General features: G+C 35.6%; 1 protein-coding gene across 4 annotated transcripts in view; it reads left to right on the top strand.

Moving 5' to 3' along the window:
• The window catches only part of WDR7 (WD repeat domain 7), a 390653-nt gene that overhangs the window by 130854 nt on the left and 237731 nt on the right, over positions 1-22068 (top strand). For 3 of the 4 annotated variants that reach the window (XM_064379106.1, XM_012446431.2, XM_012446432.2), the window contains exons 17-18: positions 18126-18224; positions 20648-20766. In XM_064379106.1, the coding sequence (XP_064235176.1) occupies positions 18126-18224; positions 20648-20766 (218 nt within the window). The remainder of the gene's footprint in view (positions 1-18125; positions 18225-20647; positions 20767-22068) is intronic. The other variant, XM_012446433.2, reaches the window with a different exon arrangement.

Below are 22068 nucleotides of genomic sequence, written 5' to 3'. Positions count from 1 at the left end.
TCTATTAGGTCTGCTTGGTCCAGATCTGAGTTCAAGTCCTGAATATCCTTGTTAATTTTCTATCTCATTGATCTGTCTAATATTGACAGTGGAGTGTTAAAGTCTCCCACTATTACTGTGTGCGAGTCTAAGTCTCTTTGTAGGTCATTAAGAACTTTATGTTATCTGGGTGCTCCTGTATTGGATGCGTATATATTTAGCTCTTCATCAAGAAGAGCGTAAATTATTAGCTCTTCTTGATGCATTGATCCTTTTACCAATATGTAATGCATTTTTCTGTCTTTTTTGATCTTTGTTGGTTTAAAGTCTATTTTATCAGAGACTAGGACTGCAACTCCTGCCTTTTTTTTTTTTTTTTTTTCTCTCCATTTGCTTGATAAGTCTTCATCCCTTTATTTTGAGCCTATGTGTGTCCTTGCATGTGAGATGGGTTTCCTGAATATAGCACACTGATGGGTCTTGACTTTTTATCCAATTTGCCAGTTTATGTCTTTTGATTGGGGCATTTAACCCATTTACATTTAAGGTTAATATTGTTAACGTGTGAATTTGATTCTGCCATTTTGATGCTAGCTGGATATTTTGCCCGTTAGTTGATGCATTTTTTTTTTTATTGTGTTGATGGTCTTTACCATTTGGTACATTTTTGGAGTGGTTGATACTGGTTGTTCCTTTCTATGTTTAGTGGTTCTTTCAGGAGCTCTTGTAAGGCAGGCCTTGTGGTGATGAGATCGCTCAGCAATTGCTTGTCCATAAAGGATTTTCTTTCTCCTTTGCTTATGAAACTTAGTTTGACTGGATATGAAATTATAGATTGAAAGTTTTTTTCCTTAAGGATGTTGAATATGGCCCCCACTCTCTTCTGGCTTGTAGAGATTCTGCGGAGAGATCTGCTGTGAGTCTGATGGGCTTCCCTTTGTGTGGGTAACCCGACCTTTCCCTCTGGCTGCCCTTAGCATTTTTTCCTTCATTTCAACCCTGGTGAATCTGATGATTATGTGCCTTGGGGTTGCTCTTCTTGAGGAATATCTTTGTGGTGTTCTCTGTATTTCCTGGACTTGAATAGTGGCCTGGCTTGCTAGGTTGGGTAAGTTCTCCTGGATAATATCCTGAAGAGTATTTTCCAGCTTGGATTCATTGTCTCCATCACATTCAGGTACACTTATCAAATGCAGATTAGGTCTTTTCACATAATCCCCTATTTCTTGGAGGCTTTGTTCATTTCTTTTCACTGTTTTTTCTCTTTTCTTGCCTTCTTGTTTTATTTCATTGAGTTGATCTTCAATCTCTCATATCCTTTCTTCTGCTTGGTCGATTTGGCTATTGAAACTTGTGTATATTTTGCGAAGTTCTCGTGCTATGTTTTTCAACTCCATCAAGTCATCTATATTCTTCTCTAAGTTGTTTATTCTAGTTAGCATCTCATCTAACCTTTTTTCTAGGTTCTTGGTTTCTTTGCATTGGGTTAGCACCTGTTCTTTTAGCTCTGAGAAGTTTGTTATTACCTACCTTCTGAAGCCTGTTTCTGTCAATTCATCAGATTCATTCTCCATCCATGTTTGATCCCTAGCTAGTGAGGAGTTTTGATCCCTTGGAGGAGGAGAGGTGTTCTGGTTTTTGGTGTTTTCATCCTTTTTATGCTGGTTTTTTCCCATCTTAGTGGCTTTATCTACCTGTGATCTTTGTAGTTGGTGACTTTTAGATGGGGTCTCTGAGTGGATGTCCTTTTTGTTGATGATGAAGTTATTTCTTTCTGTTTCTTAGTTTTCCTTCTAACAGGCCCCTCTTCCGCAGGACTGCTGGACATCCACTCCAGACCCTGCTTGACTGGGGATCACTGGTGGGGGCTGTAGAACAGTAAGGGTTGCTGCCTGTTTCTTTTATCTTCATCCCAGAAGGGTACCTGTCAGATGTCAGCCTGAGCTCTCCTTTATGAGGTGTCTTTTTGGGTATACGGGGTCGGGGAGCTGCTTGAGGAGACAGTCTGTCCCTTACAGGAGCTCAAGTGCTATGCTGGGAGCTCTGTTCTGTGCAGAGCTGCTGGGCAGGTAGTTTTAAGTCTGCTGCAGTGGAACTCATAATGCCTCTTTTCCCAGGTGCTCTGTACTAGGAAGGCCAGCTTCAGTTCCTGTTGTGCTGCTGCCTTTTTTCATAGATGCCCTGCCCCACAGAGTAGTCTAGTCACAGTCTGCCAGCAGAGGTGTGGCTGAGCTGCCACAGGCTCTGCCCAGCTGCTGTGTGAACTGCCTCAGTAGTGGCGGACTGCCTCGGTAGTGGTGGTTGCCCTTACCTCCACTGAGCTGGACCATCCTGGGTCCAGCTGCCCTTGCTGCGAAACTCTGAATCCAGAGCGTTTCAGATTCCTTGTTTTGTGGGGTGGTACCTGCTGAGCCAGATCGCCTGGCTCTCTGTCTCTACCTCCTCCATTTCAGTTGAATGGGTTGCTCTGTCTCCCAGGCGTTCCAGGTGCCAGTTGAAATGACCGCCCAGATGTGTGTGAGTTTCTGTGAGCCAAGCAGGCACCAGCTGAAACTGCCATGCTGAAAACTCGTGGCGCTTTTCGGCCCAGGAATCTCCTGGTCTGTGGGCAGTGAAAATTTGTTTGGAAATGCAGTGGGCACTCGCCCTCTGTATTGTTCTTGCTGGGAACTGCACTCTGGAGCTGTTTCTATTTGGCCATGTTGGATCCCCCCCCAATTTTTTTTTTTTTTCTAATATCCTTAGAAGCTTTCAGATTATTCAGGTTACAAAAACTGAGTTGTGGAATGTTTTTTCTTTTTTTTCTATTTTCATGAAGAGTTTGTATCAGATCAGCAACATTTCTTTCATAAATTCAAACTCTAGATCTAAATTTACTGGATTTAGATCTAGAGTTTTCTTTGTAGGCAGTTTTTAAATTCTGAGTTCAACTTCTCTGATTGTTTAACTTTTCGGATTTTGTTTCTTCCATGTCAGTTTTGTTTAGTACATATTTAAGAGTTTCTCTGATGCAACATTTTCAAATATATTGAAATTAGAGATTATAACATTGCCTTTTCATCTCTCTAGTCCCTGTAGTATGTCCTTATTTTTATTTCTGATTTTAATAATTTATCTCTTTTCTTTTTTTGCATCATCAGCCTTACCAGGGAGTTATCAATCTTATTAGTCATTTTAATGAACTCAATTTGACTTTATCCTTTCTAGTGCATATTTTTCCCCACTTCCTTAAATTCTGCTGGCTGTTTACATCCTGTATTTTTTGGATTCAATATGCTGGGTGTTTTTTTTTTTTTTTTTGGACTTAAGATGGATGGTTATGTCCTGATTTTCAGCCCTTCTCTCTCTCTGTGTGTGTGTGTGTGTGTGCGCGCGCGCGCGCACGCCAAAAATCATATCACCTGTGAATAAAGATAATTTTACTTCTTTTCTATTTGTATGCATTTTGTTTTTCTTATCACACATATTAGGACTTCCAGAATGATGTTGAATTGAAAAAGGTAGTGCAGACATTCTTGCCTCATTCCCAATCTGCTGGATAAAGCATTGAGTCTTTCACTTCTGAGTATAATGTTAGCTATAAGTTTTTCTTCCATGTTCTTTATCATATTGAAAAAGTTCCATTCTCTTCTTAGTTTTTTGAGATTTTAAAAATTATGAAAAGATGTTACATTTTATTCAGATGTCTTTTTCTGCATCTATTGAAATGATTATTTGATTTTTGTCTTTTGATCTAATTCACTAGTGAAAGCACACAGGCCAGGAGTTTTCTTAATGGGAAGGTTTTTAACTACAGATTTAACCGTATTATAGATACAGGTCTATTCTGCTTGGTTTTAAAAATGTCTACTTGGGTGAACTTTGATCATTTGTGTCAAATTTATCAGCAAAATGTGGTATGTAATCTCTTATTTTCCTTTTAATATCATATTTGTAGGATTTGAAATTATATTCACTCCTTCATTTCTGTTATTCATAATTTATGGTTTTTCCAGTTTTCTTGATTGGTATGGCTTGTAGTTTAGCAGTTTTCTGGATCTTTTCAAAGACCAGCTTTCTATTCATTGATTTCTATTTTTCTATTTCATTCATTTCTGGTTTGATATTCATTTTTACTATTTTAAATTTGCTCTTTTTAGTTTTTTAATGTAAAAGCTGAGATAATTGATTTAAGACCTTTCTTCTTTTCTAATATAGGCATTCAGTGATAGAAATTTTCCCCTAAGTATTGTTTTTGTGATGTTCTACACACTATATTGTACTTTCAATTTTCCTTTTGATTTTTTTTTCTTTTACCCATGGATAATTTAGTAATGAGTTAATATAATTTCCAAACACTTGGGTATTTTCCTGGGATCCGTCTGTTACTAGTTTTTGCTTTATGGTCAGATACTCTATTTTGTGTTGTTTGAATCCCCCTTTTTTTTTTTTTTTTTTTTTTCAGTTTATTTTGTTTATGAGCTAATAAAATTGCATACATTTACAGTGTACATGTTTTGATACATACATACATTGCATATATCAAATGGCTAAATCAAGCTAATTAACCTATCTATGACCTACTATATATATCATTTTATGTGTACCTTGAGAACACTTAAAATTACTCTCAGCAATTTTTTAAGTAAATTTTTAAAATTTTACATAAAAATTTGCTTAAAAATATATTTACTTAAAAATACATTACTATAGGCCGGGCGCGGTGGCTCAAGCCTGTAATCCCAGCACTTTGGGAGGCCGAGGCGGGTGGATCACGAGGTCAAGAGATCGAGACCATCCTGGTCAACATGGTGAAACCCCGTCTCTACTAATACAAAAAATTAGCTGGGCACGGTGGCGCGTGCCTGTAATCCCAGCTACTCAGGAGGCTGAGGCAGGAGAATTGCCTGAACCCAGGAGGCGGAGATTGCGGTGAGCCGAGATCGCGCCATTGCGCTCCAGCCTGGGTATCAAGAGCGAAACTCCGTCTCAAAAAAAAAAAAAAAAAAAAAAAAAAAAAAAAAAAATACATTACTATAGTAGCCATGTTGTACAATATAAGTCCTTTAGAATTTATTGAGGCTTGTTTTATGGCCCCACATATGGTCTGTCTTGTCAATATACTGTGTGTACTTCAGAAGAATGTGTATTCTGCTGTTGTTGTGTGGAATATTTTATAACTGTCAGTCAGGTCAAGTTGCCTCTGTTCAAGTTTAGCAGATACTAGCTGGTTTTTCTGCCTGCTTGTCTTTATCAAAGAAATAAGGGTATTGAATCTGCAGCTATAATTACGGGTTTATTCCTTCTTGCATTTTTATCCCAGTTTTTGCTTCATGTAATTTGAAGCTCTCTTGTTAGGTACATAAACCTTTGGAATTGTTATTTCTTCTGGATTATTTGACTCTTGTCATTGTGAAATGACCTTTATTCTTGGTAATAACCTTTGCTCTGAATTTTACTTTGTTTATAATAGAAGAGTAATTTCAGCATTTTTGGCTACTTTTGTAGTATAATATTTTCACCTTTTACTTTTTACATATTTGGTTCTTTATGTTTAAGATGTGTTTCTTGTGGGCAGCATATAGGAGTCTTATTTGTTAATCCGATCTGACCTGCTTTTTACTTGGGATGCAAAAGCCCTTTACATTTAATGTGGTTGTTGATATGGTTAGGTTTGAATCTGTTATCCTGCTACCTTATTTTTTCTCTTTGTTGTACTTATTTTTTTTCTTTTCCTTTTTCTGCCATCTTTTAGACTAACAAGTTTTTTTTTTTTTTTATGATTCCATTTTGTCTCCTTTATGGCTTATAAGCTAATGATTTTATTATTATAGTAGTTTTAGAGTCTGTAGTCTATATCTTTCAGTTATCACAGTGTACATTCAAGTGGTATTATACTATTTAACATTTAATATAAATGTTAATCCTTGTAATATTAGCATTTCTCATCTCCTGGTCTTTATGCTGTCTTAGTTTTATATATGTTATAAACCTCACAAATTATTCTTATGATTTGTGTTTAATAGTCAATTATATTTTAAAGAGACTGAAATAAGAAAAAATACATATTTACCCAAGTAGTTACCTTTTTTAGTGCTCTACGTTCCTTTGTGTAGATCAAGATTTCTATCCGGTATAATCCTCCTTCTAACAAAAGGACTTACTTTAAGCTTTCTTTTTATTACTTTTTTTCACTTTAAGTTCTGGGATACGTGTGCTGAACGTGCAGGTTTGCTACATAGGTATACATGTGCCATGGTGGTTTGCTGCAGCTATCAACCTCTCATCTAAGGTTTTAAGCCCCACATGCTAAGCTTTCTTTTAGTGAGGATCTGCTTTCTTCAAGATTTTGTATGTTTGAAAGCATCTTTATTTGTCTTTGTTTTTGAAAGCCTTTTTTTTCCCCTGGTATAGAATTCCAGGTTGACTTTTTATATCTTTTAATACTTCAAAGATGATATTCTATTGTCTTCTTGTTTGCATTAGTTCTAACAAGAAATTTGATGTCGTTCTTATATTTGTTCCTCTGTATCATTACTTTATTAATCTTGTTGCTTTTGAGATTTTCTATTTATCACTGGTTTTGAGCAATTTGATTATGTGGTTCTTCAGTGTAGTGTTCTTCTTGTTTCTTGTGGTTGGGGTTCATTGAGCTTATTAATTTTGTAGTTTTTATTAATTTTGAAAATTTTTAAATCTTCAAATATTCAGTCTTTTCTCTCCTCTAAGGGACTGAAATTACATGTACACTAGGCTGCTTAAATTTGTTTCACCTATCACGGTGCTCTTCCATTTCTGGATTCTTTTTCTTCGTGTTTTGATTGAGATAGTTTCTATTGCAATGTCTTCAAGTTTATTAGTCTCTTTGCGGTAATGTCTAGTGTGTTGGTCCCATCCAGCACACTTCCAAAATTTATTTTTACTTTTTTATAGAGATCATGTCTCACTGTGTTGCCCAGGTTGGTCTTGAACTCCCAGGCGCAAGTGACTTCCCCCGTCTTTGTCCCCCAAAGTGCTGGGATTGCAGGTATGAGTGACCATGCCCAGCTGTCATCCAATGCACTTTGCATCTCAGACATTGTTATATGTGTCCCCAGAATTTTGATTTGGGTCTTCAAGTGTTTTTTCCTTGTCTCTACCTAACTGCTTTGAATACATGGATTGCAGTTATAATAAATGTTTTAACACCTTCACTGATAGTTTTGATAGCTTTGTCAGTTCTGGATTGGTTTAAATTAATTATTCTCCTCCTTATGGATTGTGCTTTCTTGCCTCTTTGCATGACTGATAATCTTAGATTAGATGGTAGATGTTTGAATTTTGCCTTGTTAGATACTGTATACTTTTGTGTTCTTAATAATCTTGAGCTTTGTTATGAGCTGCATTTATGTTATGTGGAAACAGTTTTTTTTTTTTTTTCTGGTCTTGCTTTTATGATTTGTTAGGTGGATTTGGAGCAGTCCTCTAAGATGAATTACTCCCCATTACTGAGGCAAAACCTTCCAGCATATCCAACACCCTGTGAATTGTGAGGTTTTCCATTTAGGCTGTTGGGAGCAGGCAGTTTCTGGTCCTTTAGATGGTTTCCCCCAACCTCTAATTGTTTCTTTTACAAACAGGTACTGATTGGTATCCTGCTGAATACTTGAGGGGGATCCTTTGAAGAGCTTTGATCTTTGCAGCTCTCTTTCTGTCCAGTGAATTCTAGCTGCCCTGGTTTCCTGAGACTCTCATTTTTGTCTCCTCAACTCAGGGAGACTGCTGGGCTGCTCACTTTGTTCCCCATGTATCTTCGCCTAGATACTCTTAAGGCAATAACCTGGGGTAATCATAGCATCATAGGGCTCACATTGCTTGTCTCCCATCTCCCTTCATTGCATGATGCCCAGTGACTTGAAAATCATTGTTTTATACATTTTGTCTTTTTGTTTGTTTGCTTTTGGTCATTTTGGGCAGGATTGCAAATCTGTTTCTGGTTACTCCATCTTGGCCAGAAGTGGAAGTTCTTTTCCCTTTATTTAAAAATGTTCCAAATATACTATTATTTTATATAGTAAAAATTATTTGTATATATGGAGTTGTGATATTTTTAGAGTGTTATTACCGGTAGAAATGGAAACAGGCTCATAAGGTAAGGGACTTGTTTAACATATTCTTAGTAATAGTAGTATGATTAGGACACAACCAGTGCTTTTTAACTCTAGATCCCATGCTTTTTCTGTGATAATGTATGTTTTGGTTTTCTGAATTCACTGAAAATATTTTCCACAATATACACAACAAATCAATGGCAGGACGATTCATGTAAAATTGGCTTCTGCTAGAGATACTATTTGTTGTCCTCCTCATTATCTTCGTTATGATTCTTAGCAGTTGATTCTTCTTGCATTACATTTTACCTTCTCTGTAATCATGGTAGATAGAAGCATTCTTTCATGTTTTGTGACATTGTCATGATACATTATATATTCACCACCATGATGGTGTTAGATTTGCCCACCTGGTCAAGTCTGAAGATTTTAAAGTTGAAATACTTTAATATTTCTTCTCTCAGAAAAGCATTGAGTTTTGAGAGCAGTGAAGAAGGAATTGAAAATTGGGTCGTTTTTAAAAAAGCATTTACTTAAGGCAATAGATTTAGGAATTTTCATTTGGAAAGCATGTATGCTTTTCTTCTAAAGTAAATGAAGGTCAGCAGTTCCTACTGAGAGAGAGTTACATAGTAAAATAGTTTAAGATACCGTTATGAAGCTCACTTTCTATTTTAATATTGAAATAAATAGATAGTGTAATTGTTTTTTCGAAAATATTTATTATGTTCTTTTTGTCTCCTAACAACTCTGTTAGGGAGGTTAGAGAGATTGGTCTGACATAAACGCTCTTGAGTAGTAAATGTGTCTAGTAGATAACACATGAACCTGTATAACCAATTGAGGGTTGGAAATGGTAAGAGAGACAGACAATGGGCTCTGAGTTCTCTAAGATTTTAGCAGTTAGAGCATTATTTCTTCATCTTTATACTCTGGCTTTTCTTAGCTTGGTTTGATTTTAAACATTTTCCTCTTACAGGTTTTTTTTTTTTTTTTTTTTTCTGGCTTCCTCTACTATGCACATTGACTCATAATGTGGTTTTAAGTTGTATTGCAAATATGAATATGCATCTATTCAATAAGCTGTCGCTTACATGTTGGCTAATACTTGTTTAACTGCCAAATAATTTATATATAGTAAGGCCTTAAGCTGGGGATTGGAACTTTCATAGATGTTTGGGTTTGAGAATAAAGATAGTTTAGATAGTTAAGCTTATATAATTTTCCATAACCAATATTAGGGAACTTCACTGGAAAATAATATCTTCACAAGAGGTTTATTTTGCCTAACAGTAGACTTGTTAATTCAGTGTTTGTCAATAATTGACATTTACTGTCAGTTACCTACTGTTTTTTGTTTTTGTTTTTGTTTTTTTGAGACATAGTTTCACTCTTGTTGCCCAGGCTGGAGTGCTATGGCAGGCTCACTGCAGTCTCTGCCTCCTGGGTTCAAGCAATTCTCCTGCCTCAGTCTCCCCAGCAGCTGGGATTACAGGCACCTGCCACCATGCCTGGCTCATTTCTGTATTTTTAGTGGAGACAAGGTTTTAGCATGTTGGCCAGGCTGGTCTCGAACTCCTGATCTCCGATAATCCACCCACCTCAGCCTCCCAAAGTGCTGGGATTACAGGCGTGAGCCACTGTGCCTGACTGTTACCTACTTTTTTCATACAGTTTATTTTTAGACACTTGATTTTGCAGTTTTTGAAACATGCTACTAGAGAAAAAGGGATCAGGGATATCAAATAACCACACCTATCCATGGTAAATATAGCCCTAAATCTGCTCATAGTATTAGGCTTTTCTGCCTTCTTTTTCCCTTTGAGACAGTTTCACTCTGTCACGTAGGCTGTACCACAGTGGTGCAATCATGGCTTACTGCAGCCTCAACCTCCCGGGCTCAACCAATCCTCCTGCCTCAGCCTCCTGAATAGCTGGGACTATAGTCACAGGCCACCATGCCCAGTTAAATTTTTTGTAGAAATGAAGTTTCTCCGTGTTTCCCAGTCTGGTTTTGAACTCCTGGGCTCAAGTGATCCTCTCACCCTGACCTCCCGAAGTGCTGCCATTACAGAAGTGAGCCTCTGTCTCTATGTCTGACTGTTTTACATTCTAAGGTACTGTATCTCTCTGTTCATTAATCTCATGACATAAGCTCTGGTCTGTGTCTCTGGTGCTTATCTTTATTGTGACCATATCTTTGTTTAGTAGTTGCATTTTTACTCAGTGGGAGGTACCCAAGCAAGTTTAAGATTATGATTTAAAGATGTAAAGTTTAAGATTATGTTATGTTCTTTCAATTTTATTTTTCAGAAATGGGTTCAATTTAGGTTGTCTAAACTTAGAAGTAAAAGTAGTTATTGTTAAATTATCTCAGGAAATATTTACATAAATTAACCAATAGTTTAATCACCATTCTTTTCCAGGATTTATAGAGAAATAAATTGTGCTTAACATAGAGTCCATATATCAGATTAAGGAATGGATCTGAGAATCCCTTAAAATTTTGTGGGCTTGACCTTCTGTGCCTTTATTTTTTTAAATTGGTGTACCCATTTGATTTTCTGTGGAAGCTCAAAGGATAGGGACATTTTTTTTTTTCTGCTTTGTTTAGTGTTTTATCCCAAGTGCTTGAAACAGTGGCTGATAGAAGGAGCTCAGCAAATGTTTACTGAATGAATGCATCTATAGATAACCTTCTCTTTATGTTTCTAGTGTCAATATGTCAATAACTAGTGCTGAAGCTATAAGGGCTGACAAATCTCTGCCCTCAAGGTGCTTATATCTATTGGAGAAAATCCACACGAGTGCAATTTATGATAATATTTTAATTGGTTATTATATGCTCTTCTAGACAATGAGTGCCTTGAGGGCAGATACTTTGTCTAATCTTCGTGTGTTTTTGTATGCTTAGCTCAATACTGACATATAGTAATTGTCACTTATTTAGTGTTTAGTGAAGTAGAAAATTTTAATAGCCTTCATATACCAAATTCAAGTTGGTGTTTATGTTATAAATTTATCTTTTACAATAATGAACTCTCTCCCCATGGTTCTTGGTCTTAGAGAATTCATTGGTTTATCTTGGATGTTGGTAATGAGGGAGACCTTTTACAGAAACTTTGTCTGTTTTTTGACTTTTTGATATGAGTTATAGACCAAGGTAAAGTTTTCATCACATCTGTGTTTTTTGCATTTCTGATACATGAGCACCTTTGTGTGTTGTCTTGTGTGCCTGTTGTTTGTCAGAGTGCCTTCTTGGGCTGTTAATTCATTCTGCTCTGGTAAGTTCTTACCTTTCTGCTGCCTGCACCTTTTGTACTGCCCTATTGCCCCTAGTTTTGGTGTTCTTCTTTTATGGTGTTTTAAGGATATCCTCCCCTTTTTTTTTTCCTAAGAATGTTTGGACATTGCATTTCTATATTGCTTCTAAATGTGTTCATTTGGTGGTTCCCTATCTAATGGAAAGGGTCTAGATTATTAATGAGTCCATCACTTAAATAAGGATTTTATATATTGTTTGTATCAGCACCAGGATGAATGGTATTAATCAATTTGTAACATGACTAAATGTATTTACTTAGTACATACCATGCACTTACCTCTGCGTTTTCCATTTATTCCCTACAACAACTGATGCAAACAATTATGCCCAAGAACTCTGCAGTAACTACTCAGATAGGAATTTATTTATGAAATGCAGTGTCTAGAAATACCAGTACCACAAAAACTTTAACATTGTGTAAGTAGTACATTTGAAATTATCGTAGCTGCTAATATAATTGCTTTTGTCATTAGTTTCCAAATACATCTGTTACCTGATCATACTACTTAAACGATGTTTGTTTTCTCTGTATGGTTTCTTGAAACATTTGGACTAACTTTAACAGTTCCATTAGTTATATATAAGGAGTAAAAATGTTATTGGCCTTCCTAATAGTAACCCTAAGCTAGAGAGGGCTATGGAGATTGGTTAGAAGATGTATGTTTCTTAAAAATGTGGAGGAAAGGTGGAGCGTGGTGGCTCATGCTTTTAATCCCAGCAATTTGGGAGGCTGAGGTAGGCGGATTGCTTGAATCCAAGAGTTTGAGATCAGCCTGGGTGGTATGGCGAAACCCCATCTCTACCAAACAAACAAACAAAAACAAATCATCTGGTTGTGACGGTGTGCACCTGTATTTCCAGCTACTTGGGATGCTGAGGTTAGGAGGATGGCTTGAGACTGGGTGGTTGAGGTTTCAGTGAGCCGTGATCACATCACTGCACTCCAGCCTGGGTGACAGAACAAGACCCTGTCTCACAAAAAAAACCTTGAGGAAAGATGATTTTTGCATTTTTAGAATTCTGAATGCAAACTATCAGTCAAATAAAAAGGCAGAATAATGGTAATTCCAGGCCTCATAGTCTTAAAAAATTACTATTACCATATTGAGTACCTTTTCTCAGCAAGGTTTTACAAGATGTGCTCCATCAGAATAAAGAAGTAAACCAAGGAAAAATAAAGCACGGGGCCCAGGAACTGGGGAACCCATTGAAGAGAGAACTGAGGGAGAACGGACAGGATGACAGTGAAGGGAAGTCTTGGGATGGCAGCCATGTGGCAGACATGAGCTGGGATGTGAGATGGCTTCCGAAGAGATGGTTCATGGGAAAATGATACTGCTATGTAGAAAATCATTGAGAAGCTGTTGAAGGGTTTAACTTAGAAATAGGTACATAGAAAAGAAGGCAAATGGGGAGAAAATATAATTTTTTTTTTTCTTTGAAGAAAACAAGTATTTTATTTGGTTTTGGTGAAGGACCCAGCTGTCTTTATTTACACAATGAAGTGACCATGGCAATGTGAGCACTGAGGATGTAGCTCTCAGAGTCTCCTGAGACCCAAGAAGTCTTAGCCTGCACATCCTTTCACAGCAGCTTAGCCTAAAAGAATTGGGGCAGACAGGCTACCCTTGGTCCTCATGTCTTGAAGTGGGATGCTGCTTGATGTTGTGGGAGAGGTTGCTAAACAAAGACTAGGAGCATTATTCATTGGATCATTTTTCTTAAAACATTGTTGGTGGTGATCCACGTCTCAGTGCTGGATAAAGAGTTTTTGGGAAGTTTAACTTCTCAGCATCTTAGATGGATAAATCTCTTTTACAGCAGTAGGATCCCACAGAGAAGAGGAGATAAAAGACACCAAGGAGAAAAGGAGATGAAAGATACTAAGGAGAAAAGGGAATCACACATAGTTTCAAGGAGGTGGCAGAGGGTGGGAGAGCAGACATGGGGAAGAGTGCCTCTGAGGCAGAAAGAAGGGTTGTGAACACGGAAAAGATGCATGTCGAAGGCCTTCAGCTCAGAAGGGTGCTCTGGGGAGCGAGAAGAGAATAAGGGTGGGGTTGGGGTCTGGAAGAGAATGAAAAAAAAATGGAAGAGTAGACATAGGGACAATTGGGGCAAATGTTCCTAAACTTATTCAAGTGACAGAACACCCAGGAATCATAGCCTTTTTGTGAATTGCTGAGAGATATTGCTGAATTTAATACACATATCCTTAACAGGTAATCTATCTTATGTTTACATCGTTTAGACATGTTATGTTTACATGCAATAAAAACAATCAGTCAATCACATGCATTTGTCCATTAAAAATCACTCTGTAAGGTGAGACACAATACATGTCTCTAAAATTTGTCCTTTAATTGCTACTGATCTGAATAGAGATGAGAAAGTGGAAGAATAGTGTAGCTGAGTCATGACTACGCTTAAGATGGATGAACTTAATTTTCTTTTTCTTTCTGTGTTTTTGAGATAGGGTCTCATTTGGTGCAACATAGCTCACTGTAACCTCAAACTCCTGAGCTCAAGTGATTCTGCCACTTAAGCCTCCTCCCAAGTAGTTGGGGTTACAGAAGTGTGCCACCATACCTGGTTAATTTTTTAAACAAATATTTTTTAGATATGGGGAGGGGGTCTTGCTATGTTGTCTGGGTTATCAAACTCCTGGCCTCAAGCAATTCTCCTTCCTCAGCTTCCCAAAGCACTGGGACCCATTTTATTTATTTATTTATTTAATTTTATTTTTTATTGCATTTTAGGTTTTGGGGTACATGTGAAGAACATGCAAGATTGTTGCATAGGTGCATATGTGGCAGTGTGATTTGCTGCCTTCCTCCCCTTATCTGGCATTTCTCCCCATGCTATCTCTCCCCAACTCCCCACCCCCCGCTGTCCCTCCCCTATTTCCCTCCAATATTTTAAATGGTTGAAAATAATTTCCTCTCAGGAGCCATACATGGGGATGGGGTAGTGGAATCCTATATTCAAAATGAGCTTTTTGATACTGTTTGACTTATTAAAACTGTGCTTATATTATTGCCATACATCTTGCATGAGCTGCCAATTCTATTGGACATATTAAAATATGCAGAATTAAAGTTCAATGCCTTCTTGTATAATAACAAAATAACTCTAGCTCATCGGGCATATTTTGCTGATTAGTTTAATGAGGTAGGGTTCCTGAAATAGTAATAGGACCCCTAATGAGGCACTTTTGTTTTTATCTGCATCTGGTGGTGTTATGCTAAAGGATAGCATTATAATGGGGCTCTAAGACACAGTCTTTATGATTACTACACATACAAGGTTGCAGCCTTCCTTTCTTTAAAGAGGAAGCTTTTTTGATCATTACTAATGTATTTGTTTTCTAATCTTCTAGTCATGATAATAGTTAAATGTATTGGTATAGATTTTGTAATCTTTTTGGCATTAGGAAATATCGAATGGGAATTTTTCAGATAACAAGGAATTAGGAGAATTAGAGTTTCCTTGCCAATTTTGCATTCATAGCAAAGTTAGTGCATTAATTATGGCAATTGCATAAAGCATTGAAGATAAGATATATTATGCTTAACCAAACAGGTGGTTGCTTTACCTAGTTTTGTACCTCAAAAAGTCAGGCATTAAAAAAGAGGCAATGAAAGCTGAATTAATGATTTATCCTAATGTTTCCTGTTGATTTAAAAGATGGCTAAAATGCCCATCTACCTAAAACATAATATTAACACAAAGGAAAACTTCTAAAAAGGCAATTGTTGCTGTATAATATCTGGACTAGATGCAGACTTAGTGACGAATGCCTTTATGTTAAGTATATGGTGGTTAATTCTACGAAGTTTCTTGTAATTTTTTCATGTTTTCTTTCTTCTCTTCCTCCTTCTCTCCCCTCACCCACCTTCCCCATGATATCATGATTACCGTGAAATACTTTAAAAGGACTCATCAGTAACTAATTTTATTCTTTTTATTAGTATTAAGCTTTTAAACTTAGTTTTTTAAGCATCACATTTTTTGTACTTTGTAAATTTTTTTCTCTGAAAAATGTATTGAAAAGGGCTATTTGTGTATGTGTGATAGGAGGTAACGAGATTTAGAACAATATGTATGGAGCACTTGCCACTCGAAGTACCTTAACTTTCTGTCCTATAAAATACTTTTAATATCACAGTGGGAGTGGTTTAGAATCAAATTTAAGTGTAGCTTAGAATCAGATTTCAATTAAAAACTGAAACATACCTGTTCAGAAGCAGAATCTAGGGATGTTGTATATATTGAGTATGTATGAATGTGCTGTTTAAGGGGAAGCTGGGGCAGATGTGTGCATGTACATGTTGTCACACAGGTTTATCTTCACCTGTCTAATGAGAGTAAGCATTTGAAAGAGGTTCAGATAAAATAATGGCACTGTGTTAGTTCTGTCACTATGTTGAAGCTGTGCTAAAACTGTTTTCCCTTATGTTTTGCTAATCCTTAATGAGAGAAGCAAATTAATAGGTGACATAGTAGCTTTACTGTTAAGAAATCAAATGTTTGATGGTGTTTTACAGTATAAATCTTTCATATTCAGTGCCCTATGAAACCTCAGATTTATTATTTATTAAATCGAGCTTTTTGGAAGTAATTTTTTTCTGCTACTTGCTGATTTTTTATATAGGCAGTTGTAAAAGCTGTAGCAGAGTTTAATTTCTTGATGAATTATGAAAGTGCTCTAGAGTTTGCCATTTCATTTGTGAGGTAGTGTGAATAAAATATTTTTTGGTGGTGATGCAGAGATTTTGAAAGCATAGTAGATCTGATTCCTTGATTTCTATTACAGTATTTTCTGATTTATTTTAGTGCCCACAAAATTTATTAAAGGAAGAGTGTCAGTGGCTTTTTTTCTAAATGAAATGTCATTTAAATATGACTTCAAAAATACAATACCCAGGATCTGTTTTTTCTTTCCTTAAAAATAGTTATATATGTTGAACAATATTGTATTAAGACGTATGCTTACTCTAGCACTTCTGCCAGTAACGTTTCTAGTTTCCTTTTACATTCGTTCCTTATAGGAAACAATCCCACTACTTATTTGACCTATGTTAGGGTAATGACTACTCAATCCTAAACTTTTATTCATTTGTATTGAATTTCCTCACCCTCTCATTGTATTGTCCTTTCAGAATTAAGGGTAAAACCATATAAAATTAACACAGCCTTTCCAGGGATAATAATTTCTCCCCATTTTTGAAAAAATGAAATTATAGAAAAGTCATAATTCAAGCCACCAGAGGAACATTTTGATAGAACAAAAACTAAAACCTGAAAATTTGCTCCTTGCTACCAAGGCTTACCAACTTTTTGCATGGAGGATGAATAATTTATAGGTCATAATCACTGAATTTGTAATTAAAAATGAAAAGTAAAAAAATTATTCCATGGAATATAAAAATATTTGGGATTTTTTGCAAGATTACTTTGTAATGGAGTTTATAGATTTTATGAAATACAGAATTAAAAGCAGCTCTATTTCTTTGTAAGTATAACATTATAAAATAATTGTAATATCATAAGGAACAAAAACCGGATCTCTTATAATAAGAATTAGAATTTCCCAGATGAAACTTTCATTTGTGCAAGATGTGCTGCTCAGGGTTTATGGAGTGAGTTTCTTTTTGTGTCACTTTTCATGGACTGCTTTTGGTTCTGCTGTTTACCTCACACGTGCCTGATTGACATTATGATGCATTCGTGTGGAAATTATGAAAACGTTGTTTTCATGCAGCTGTCCTGTTGTCACAAAAGAACTTCACTGCATGAAAAGCAAACATATCATTCAGTAGACAATGCTTAATCTGTTCAGGAGCCCAAACCTATTGCTATTCAATGACAGAAGAAAGGAGAGGGATTAATTTGAAGATGCTTGTGCATGACATATGGTAATTTCTCCATAGGAAGGAAGTGTCAAATGGTGACCTCTAAATCTTAACATTGACCTCCAGTTGTAGAATGTGTGTGCCATACGGTCCCTTTGCTTTTTCATATGATAATTTAAGCTGAAACATTTTCTTGGCAACATAACTTTATTGGGGGTGGGTAGGGAGTGAATTGGTACCTCGATAAGAATTATAAAATTCATAAAACCTTTTTTAGTGTATGAGGCATTTTAAAATAATTTTTAAAAAACACTTCAATGAATGAACTTGTTAGGATTCTTGTAATAAGAGTTAAACATGGTATATATATTCTTTGCAAGTTGGAATATTTTAAATTGGGTTTTCATAAAAGTGTGAAAAGTAGAAGTGATCTCAGTGAATATTGGTTTGTAAATTTAAAAATAATTTACACATAATGTCAGAGAATAAACTATTCGAAAAATGTAACCCACAGTATGAAAACCAACATAAAGCTTTTTCATTAAGTGATACATTTTAAAAATTGAATAACATTTTACTAATTTTTAATGTCATTTTTTTCATTATGGCTTTAGTTGTTTTAGAGCTATGTTTTGTATTAGTCAATACATTTATCAGAATATTAGATTTTCACTTTAAGAGGAATTTGAACTATATTGTGATTACTGTTCAATAAAATATATCATTTTTCTGCTGTAATCTTTAATGATCATGCCCTTCTGATGAAAACATCGTTTCAGTTCCACATTCTCTGTTTTGCCAACTTTGTTTTTCATTCTTCACTAATACTAAGCTTTTTTTCAGAAACTGCTGTACTTCAATTCTCTCCTCTTTATTTCTTCTCTTTTCCTCTGCAAGTCGCTGCACCTGTCGTTTCCGCTCGGTCTGATGCTGATCACTCTGGCTCTGACCCTGTTTCTGCTCCTGCTTTACATACCTGTTTCTTAGTAAATGAAGGTATCTCTCTCAACTTCCTAACAACTTTCTCTCAATCTGTGCTTTATTCTAACAGACATGTTCTTTTTATCTGAGTTATGCATTCATCTGCTTTGTTATGTATGAGATTCTGAAGTTCCCATTTTATGACTTTATTTGCTAGCGTCAATGACAAGAGCCAGTTATAAAAATGTAACGTTACCCCTGGCTGGTATAAACCATGTTTCCTATAATCTAAAAAACTGTTAAAGTGCAAATATGCCAATCTTTGATGTAAAGTCAGTGTTAAAGGTGGATTGATGTTTGCCATGTGATCTCTGGCATTAGAGCTAATGAATTTATTTTATGTATCATTACTTGGTGACAGACACACTTTGCTCTCTTTACACGGTTGTGTATGCTAGTTAGAGGGAGTTGTTAGGGAGTCTCTTAATTAACATTCTCATTGGAAAAGTCTTCAGATTGATTATTGGCATCAGTAATTATAGACCGATAGGAATTTACCTGTTCTTCTAGTTTTCTGTTTTAGGCTCAGGCAAAAATTCATTATTTCAGTATTTAAGGTGTAGTTGGGCACCATATTATCTCTGTGGGATAACACAAGTCAAAAGTATTGTTGGAGCTCTGAAAATGGGAATTGGATCTACAAACCTTTATTCGATAAGACTTTCTAGTAGTATTTGTACTGCCTGGAAGCTTAATGAAACATATGAGCTCTGAGTTAAATCCAGTGTCTTCATTGTGTTTGTAGTTAACACTTTGCATAATATAAAAAGGAAGAAATTTTCAAAATCAAAACTATAACAGGAAGACCTGGCTCTTCATGAAAAAGCAATATTACTAGTCCATTCAAATGGAAGGAACGTTGCAATGTCTATAAAGTACAGAGCCCATGTAGCAAGTACCACTCCTTTGGAAAGAAAACATGAGGACTTAAAAGTATAATTTTATTTTTGGTTTCCTTGTCATAGAACTGTACTAAGGTTTGTATGTTAAGACTGAATTTTAGCAAAAATAATTAGGGTCACATTTGTTACAATATTTGTTAATTCAAAAATACACTGTTGGATTTTGGGCTTTGGTGAGAATCATCATCATACTAAAATTTAGCTCATGAATGTACTTTATACTTATATGAAACATTGAAATACTTTAGGAAATGGCTAGGTATATACATACATGTATATATAAAGTATATCTCCCTCTGTTGTAAGTTATAATCTAAAATATGTTCCCATCACCTTAAGTAATGTAATGACATGTTTATTACTATGATAGTTGATGAGAATTTCCTCACTAAAAGGAAGAATCTTTAGATAAGTGGCTTGTCAGTCTCTCTCCCTCTCTCACTCACTCACTCCCTTTAACAATTCCAATAATTATTTAAAGTTTTATGGTAAGGTTTTTGTCATTATTTCAAGAAGATTACAGTTCAGATTATTTCAAAACACTGATTTGCTAAAATTCTGTGTTCACAGATATTTCACCTTGTAATATGATAGCAGACAGTTTGCAGCCATCCTTGATAACTTGTCTTTATTATCCCTAGGAGGTATTGGTAATTTTCATGGGTTAATAGTGGCCTCATCTATAATTTGATAAGAGGCATTTATTGTATATATATTTTTCACATACCTTTAAAATAGGGTTGAAGTGACTATTTGAGCATGTCTGTTACCTAATACTTTTAAATATTGCACTGGCATACAGTATTTATCTTTTTTCCTATAATCAAGTTCCATATTGTGAATTCGAATTTTAGAAAAAGTAACTTTTATTCCCATAGATTAGGTTTAACCATGTTTAAGATTTTGTAAATTTTTGAATCGTCAGATTTTTATTTTGTGGAATGTCTGAATTCATTTTTCTCTCTCAGAATTTTAAGTTATGTTACTTATATCAGTTATGATAGTGATGAAATAACTGATTCATTTTGTAAGAAAAGGGGTCAGTAAGTACCTTAATGAGAGGTCCTCTGACAAAAAGGGAGAACATCCCTTTTGGCTGAACAATAGTAACACACAGAGCGCCTTAAGTGACATAAACCTATCTTTGGATATCTGTGTGAATACCCTTTTAACTGACTGATTTCAAGTCTATTGCTCTGATATGTCTTTATTTCTGTGTTTTACCATTCTTTAATATATGTTTTATTTTAGAGGGACTGTTAAGAAGTATGTTTTTCTTGTGAATTTGGATATACTTCCTGTGGAAATTTATTTGTTTTAAGATGTTGAAAATTCTTATAGGCACCAATTACATGATTTAGGGATGAAATACATTTAGTATAATTCCTTTTACAAAATGTCTACTATTAAATTGAAATCATTTGTAATATAACTTAGCATATCTGCCTTTTTTTGTTTTTGGTATACTTACATAAAGAACTTCTAGGGAATGCCAAAATGTTTAAAGTGTTTTTAACATATGACATTTTTTGACAGGTTGGAGTCAGTTAGCTGCTATGCACTGTGTTATGCTGCCAGACCTATTGGGATTGGATAAATTTAGGCCTCCCCTTCTGGAGATGCTGGCCCGAAGATGGCAAGATCGATGCTTGGAGGTAATGCTGAGGTGATAAAGATAAAAAACAAAAATATTAAAAATGCATTGGTCGTAAACTTGAAACAAAAATGATTAATGTTTATCTGATTTATAATTTGTTCATTATGTGATAGAAAATGTGGATTCATGACTTACGTTTTCTTTTTCAACTTTTGTACCAACCAGTAATGTTCCAGCTGGTTTATTTGTTTACTTTTAAAATAATTCTGTGACTGTTTGATAGTCTTGTATACTTTATGGAGCTTTTAAGTTCGGTTTCTGTACAGATCATACACACACTTGCATAAAAAAATACATAAACCTGCCTCCCCCAGAAATACACACTCAGTATCATCACATAAATTCTAATTGAATAGCCATATTTCAATGAAAGGTACTGTTACTGTAAAAGGAGGCCTTGGAATTAGAAGAGACCTGGATTTAAATATCAGTGCCACCAATTATTAACTTTGTGACCCTGGGCAATTTACTTAACCTATTTAAAGCTCATTTGTAAAGTGAGGATAATAATATATTCCTCATGAGATTGCTGTCATTATCAAATCAGATGATGCAAGTAAAACGGAAAGTACAGAGCCTGACACATGGTAGGATCTCAATAAATAGCAGCCATCATTTTGTGTTAATGGCCTTATTCTGCATTGAATATTAGTTGGAATATAATATTACCAAGGACTTGGAAATGTTTAATAAAGATTTTTCTTATTATGGCGTTTGACCTGTATAGCCGTAGCAGTTTATATTATTCAGGATTCTTAATTTTCCAAATATAAGTACAAGTAATATACTTCTTTCCTGGACTTTCTTCCCTCAACTTAAGTGGTATCCGCACAGTACTAATATTTTCATGGGTTTTCATTGACTACTATTTTGAATTCACTTCAGATGTCACTTAGACTTAAAAACAACTTTTTTACTGGAACTCTTATTTAGATGCTGCTTTTTTACTGGAACTCTTATTTAGATGCTGCTGAGTTATCTTTTCAATTATAAACAATTAATAGACCAGGTGTGGTGGCTCAAGCCTGTAATCCTAGCACTTTGAGAGTCCCAGGCGGGTGAGACCTGGGCAATGTGGCGAAACTCTGTCTCTACTAAATATACAAAAAAGCCAGAGCATGGTGGCACATGCCTATAGACCCAGCTACTCGGGGAGGCTTAGGCATGAGAATCACTTCAGCCTGGGAGGTGGAAGCTGCGGTGAGCCACGATCATGCCATGGCACTCCAGCCTGGGCGACAGGACAAGACTTGGTCTCAGAAAAAAAAAAAGAGTTAATAAGTTGGTACATCACTTAATA

The sequence above is a fragment of the Aotus nancymaae genome, unplaced genomic scaffold (genome assembly GCF_030222135.1).
Source record: "Aotus nancymaae isolate 86718 unplaced genomic scaffold, 86718_ANA_hifiasm-v0.15.2.pri h1tg000020l, whole genome shotgun sequence".
Lineage (NCBI taxonomy): Eukaryota > Metazoa > Chordata > Mammalia > Primates > Aotidae > Aotus > Aotus nancymaae.
This window is presented reverse-complemented; position numbering and strand designations above follow the sequence as displayed.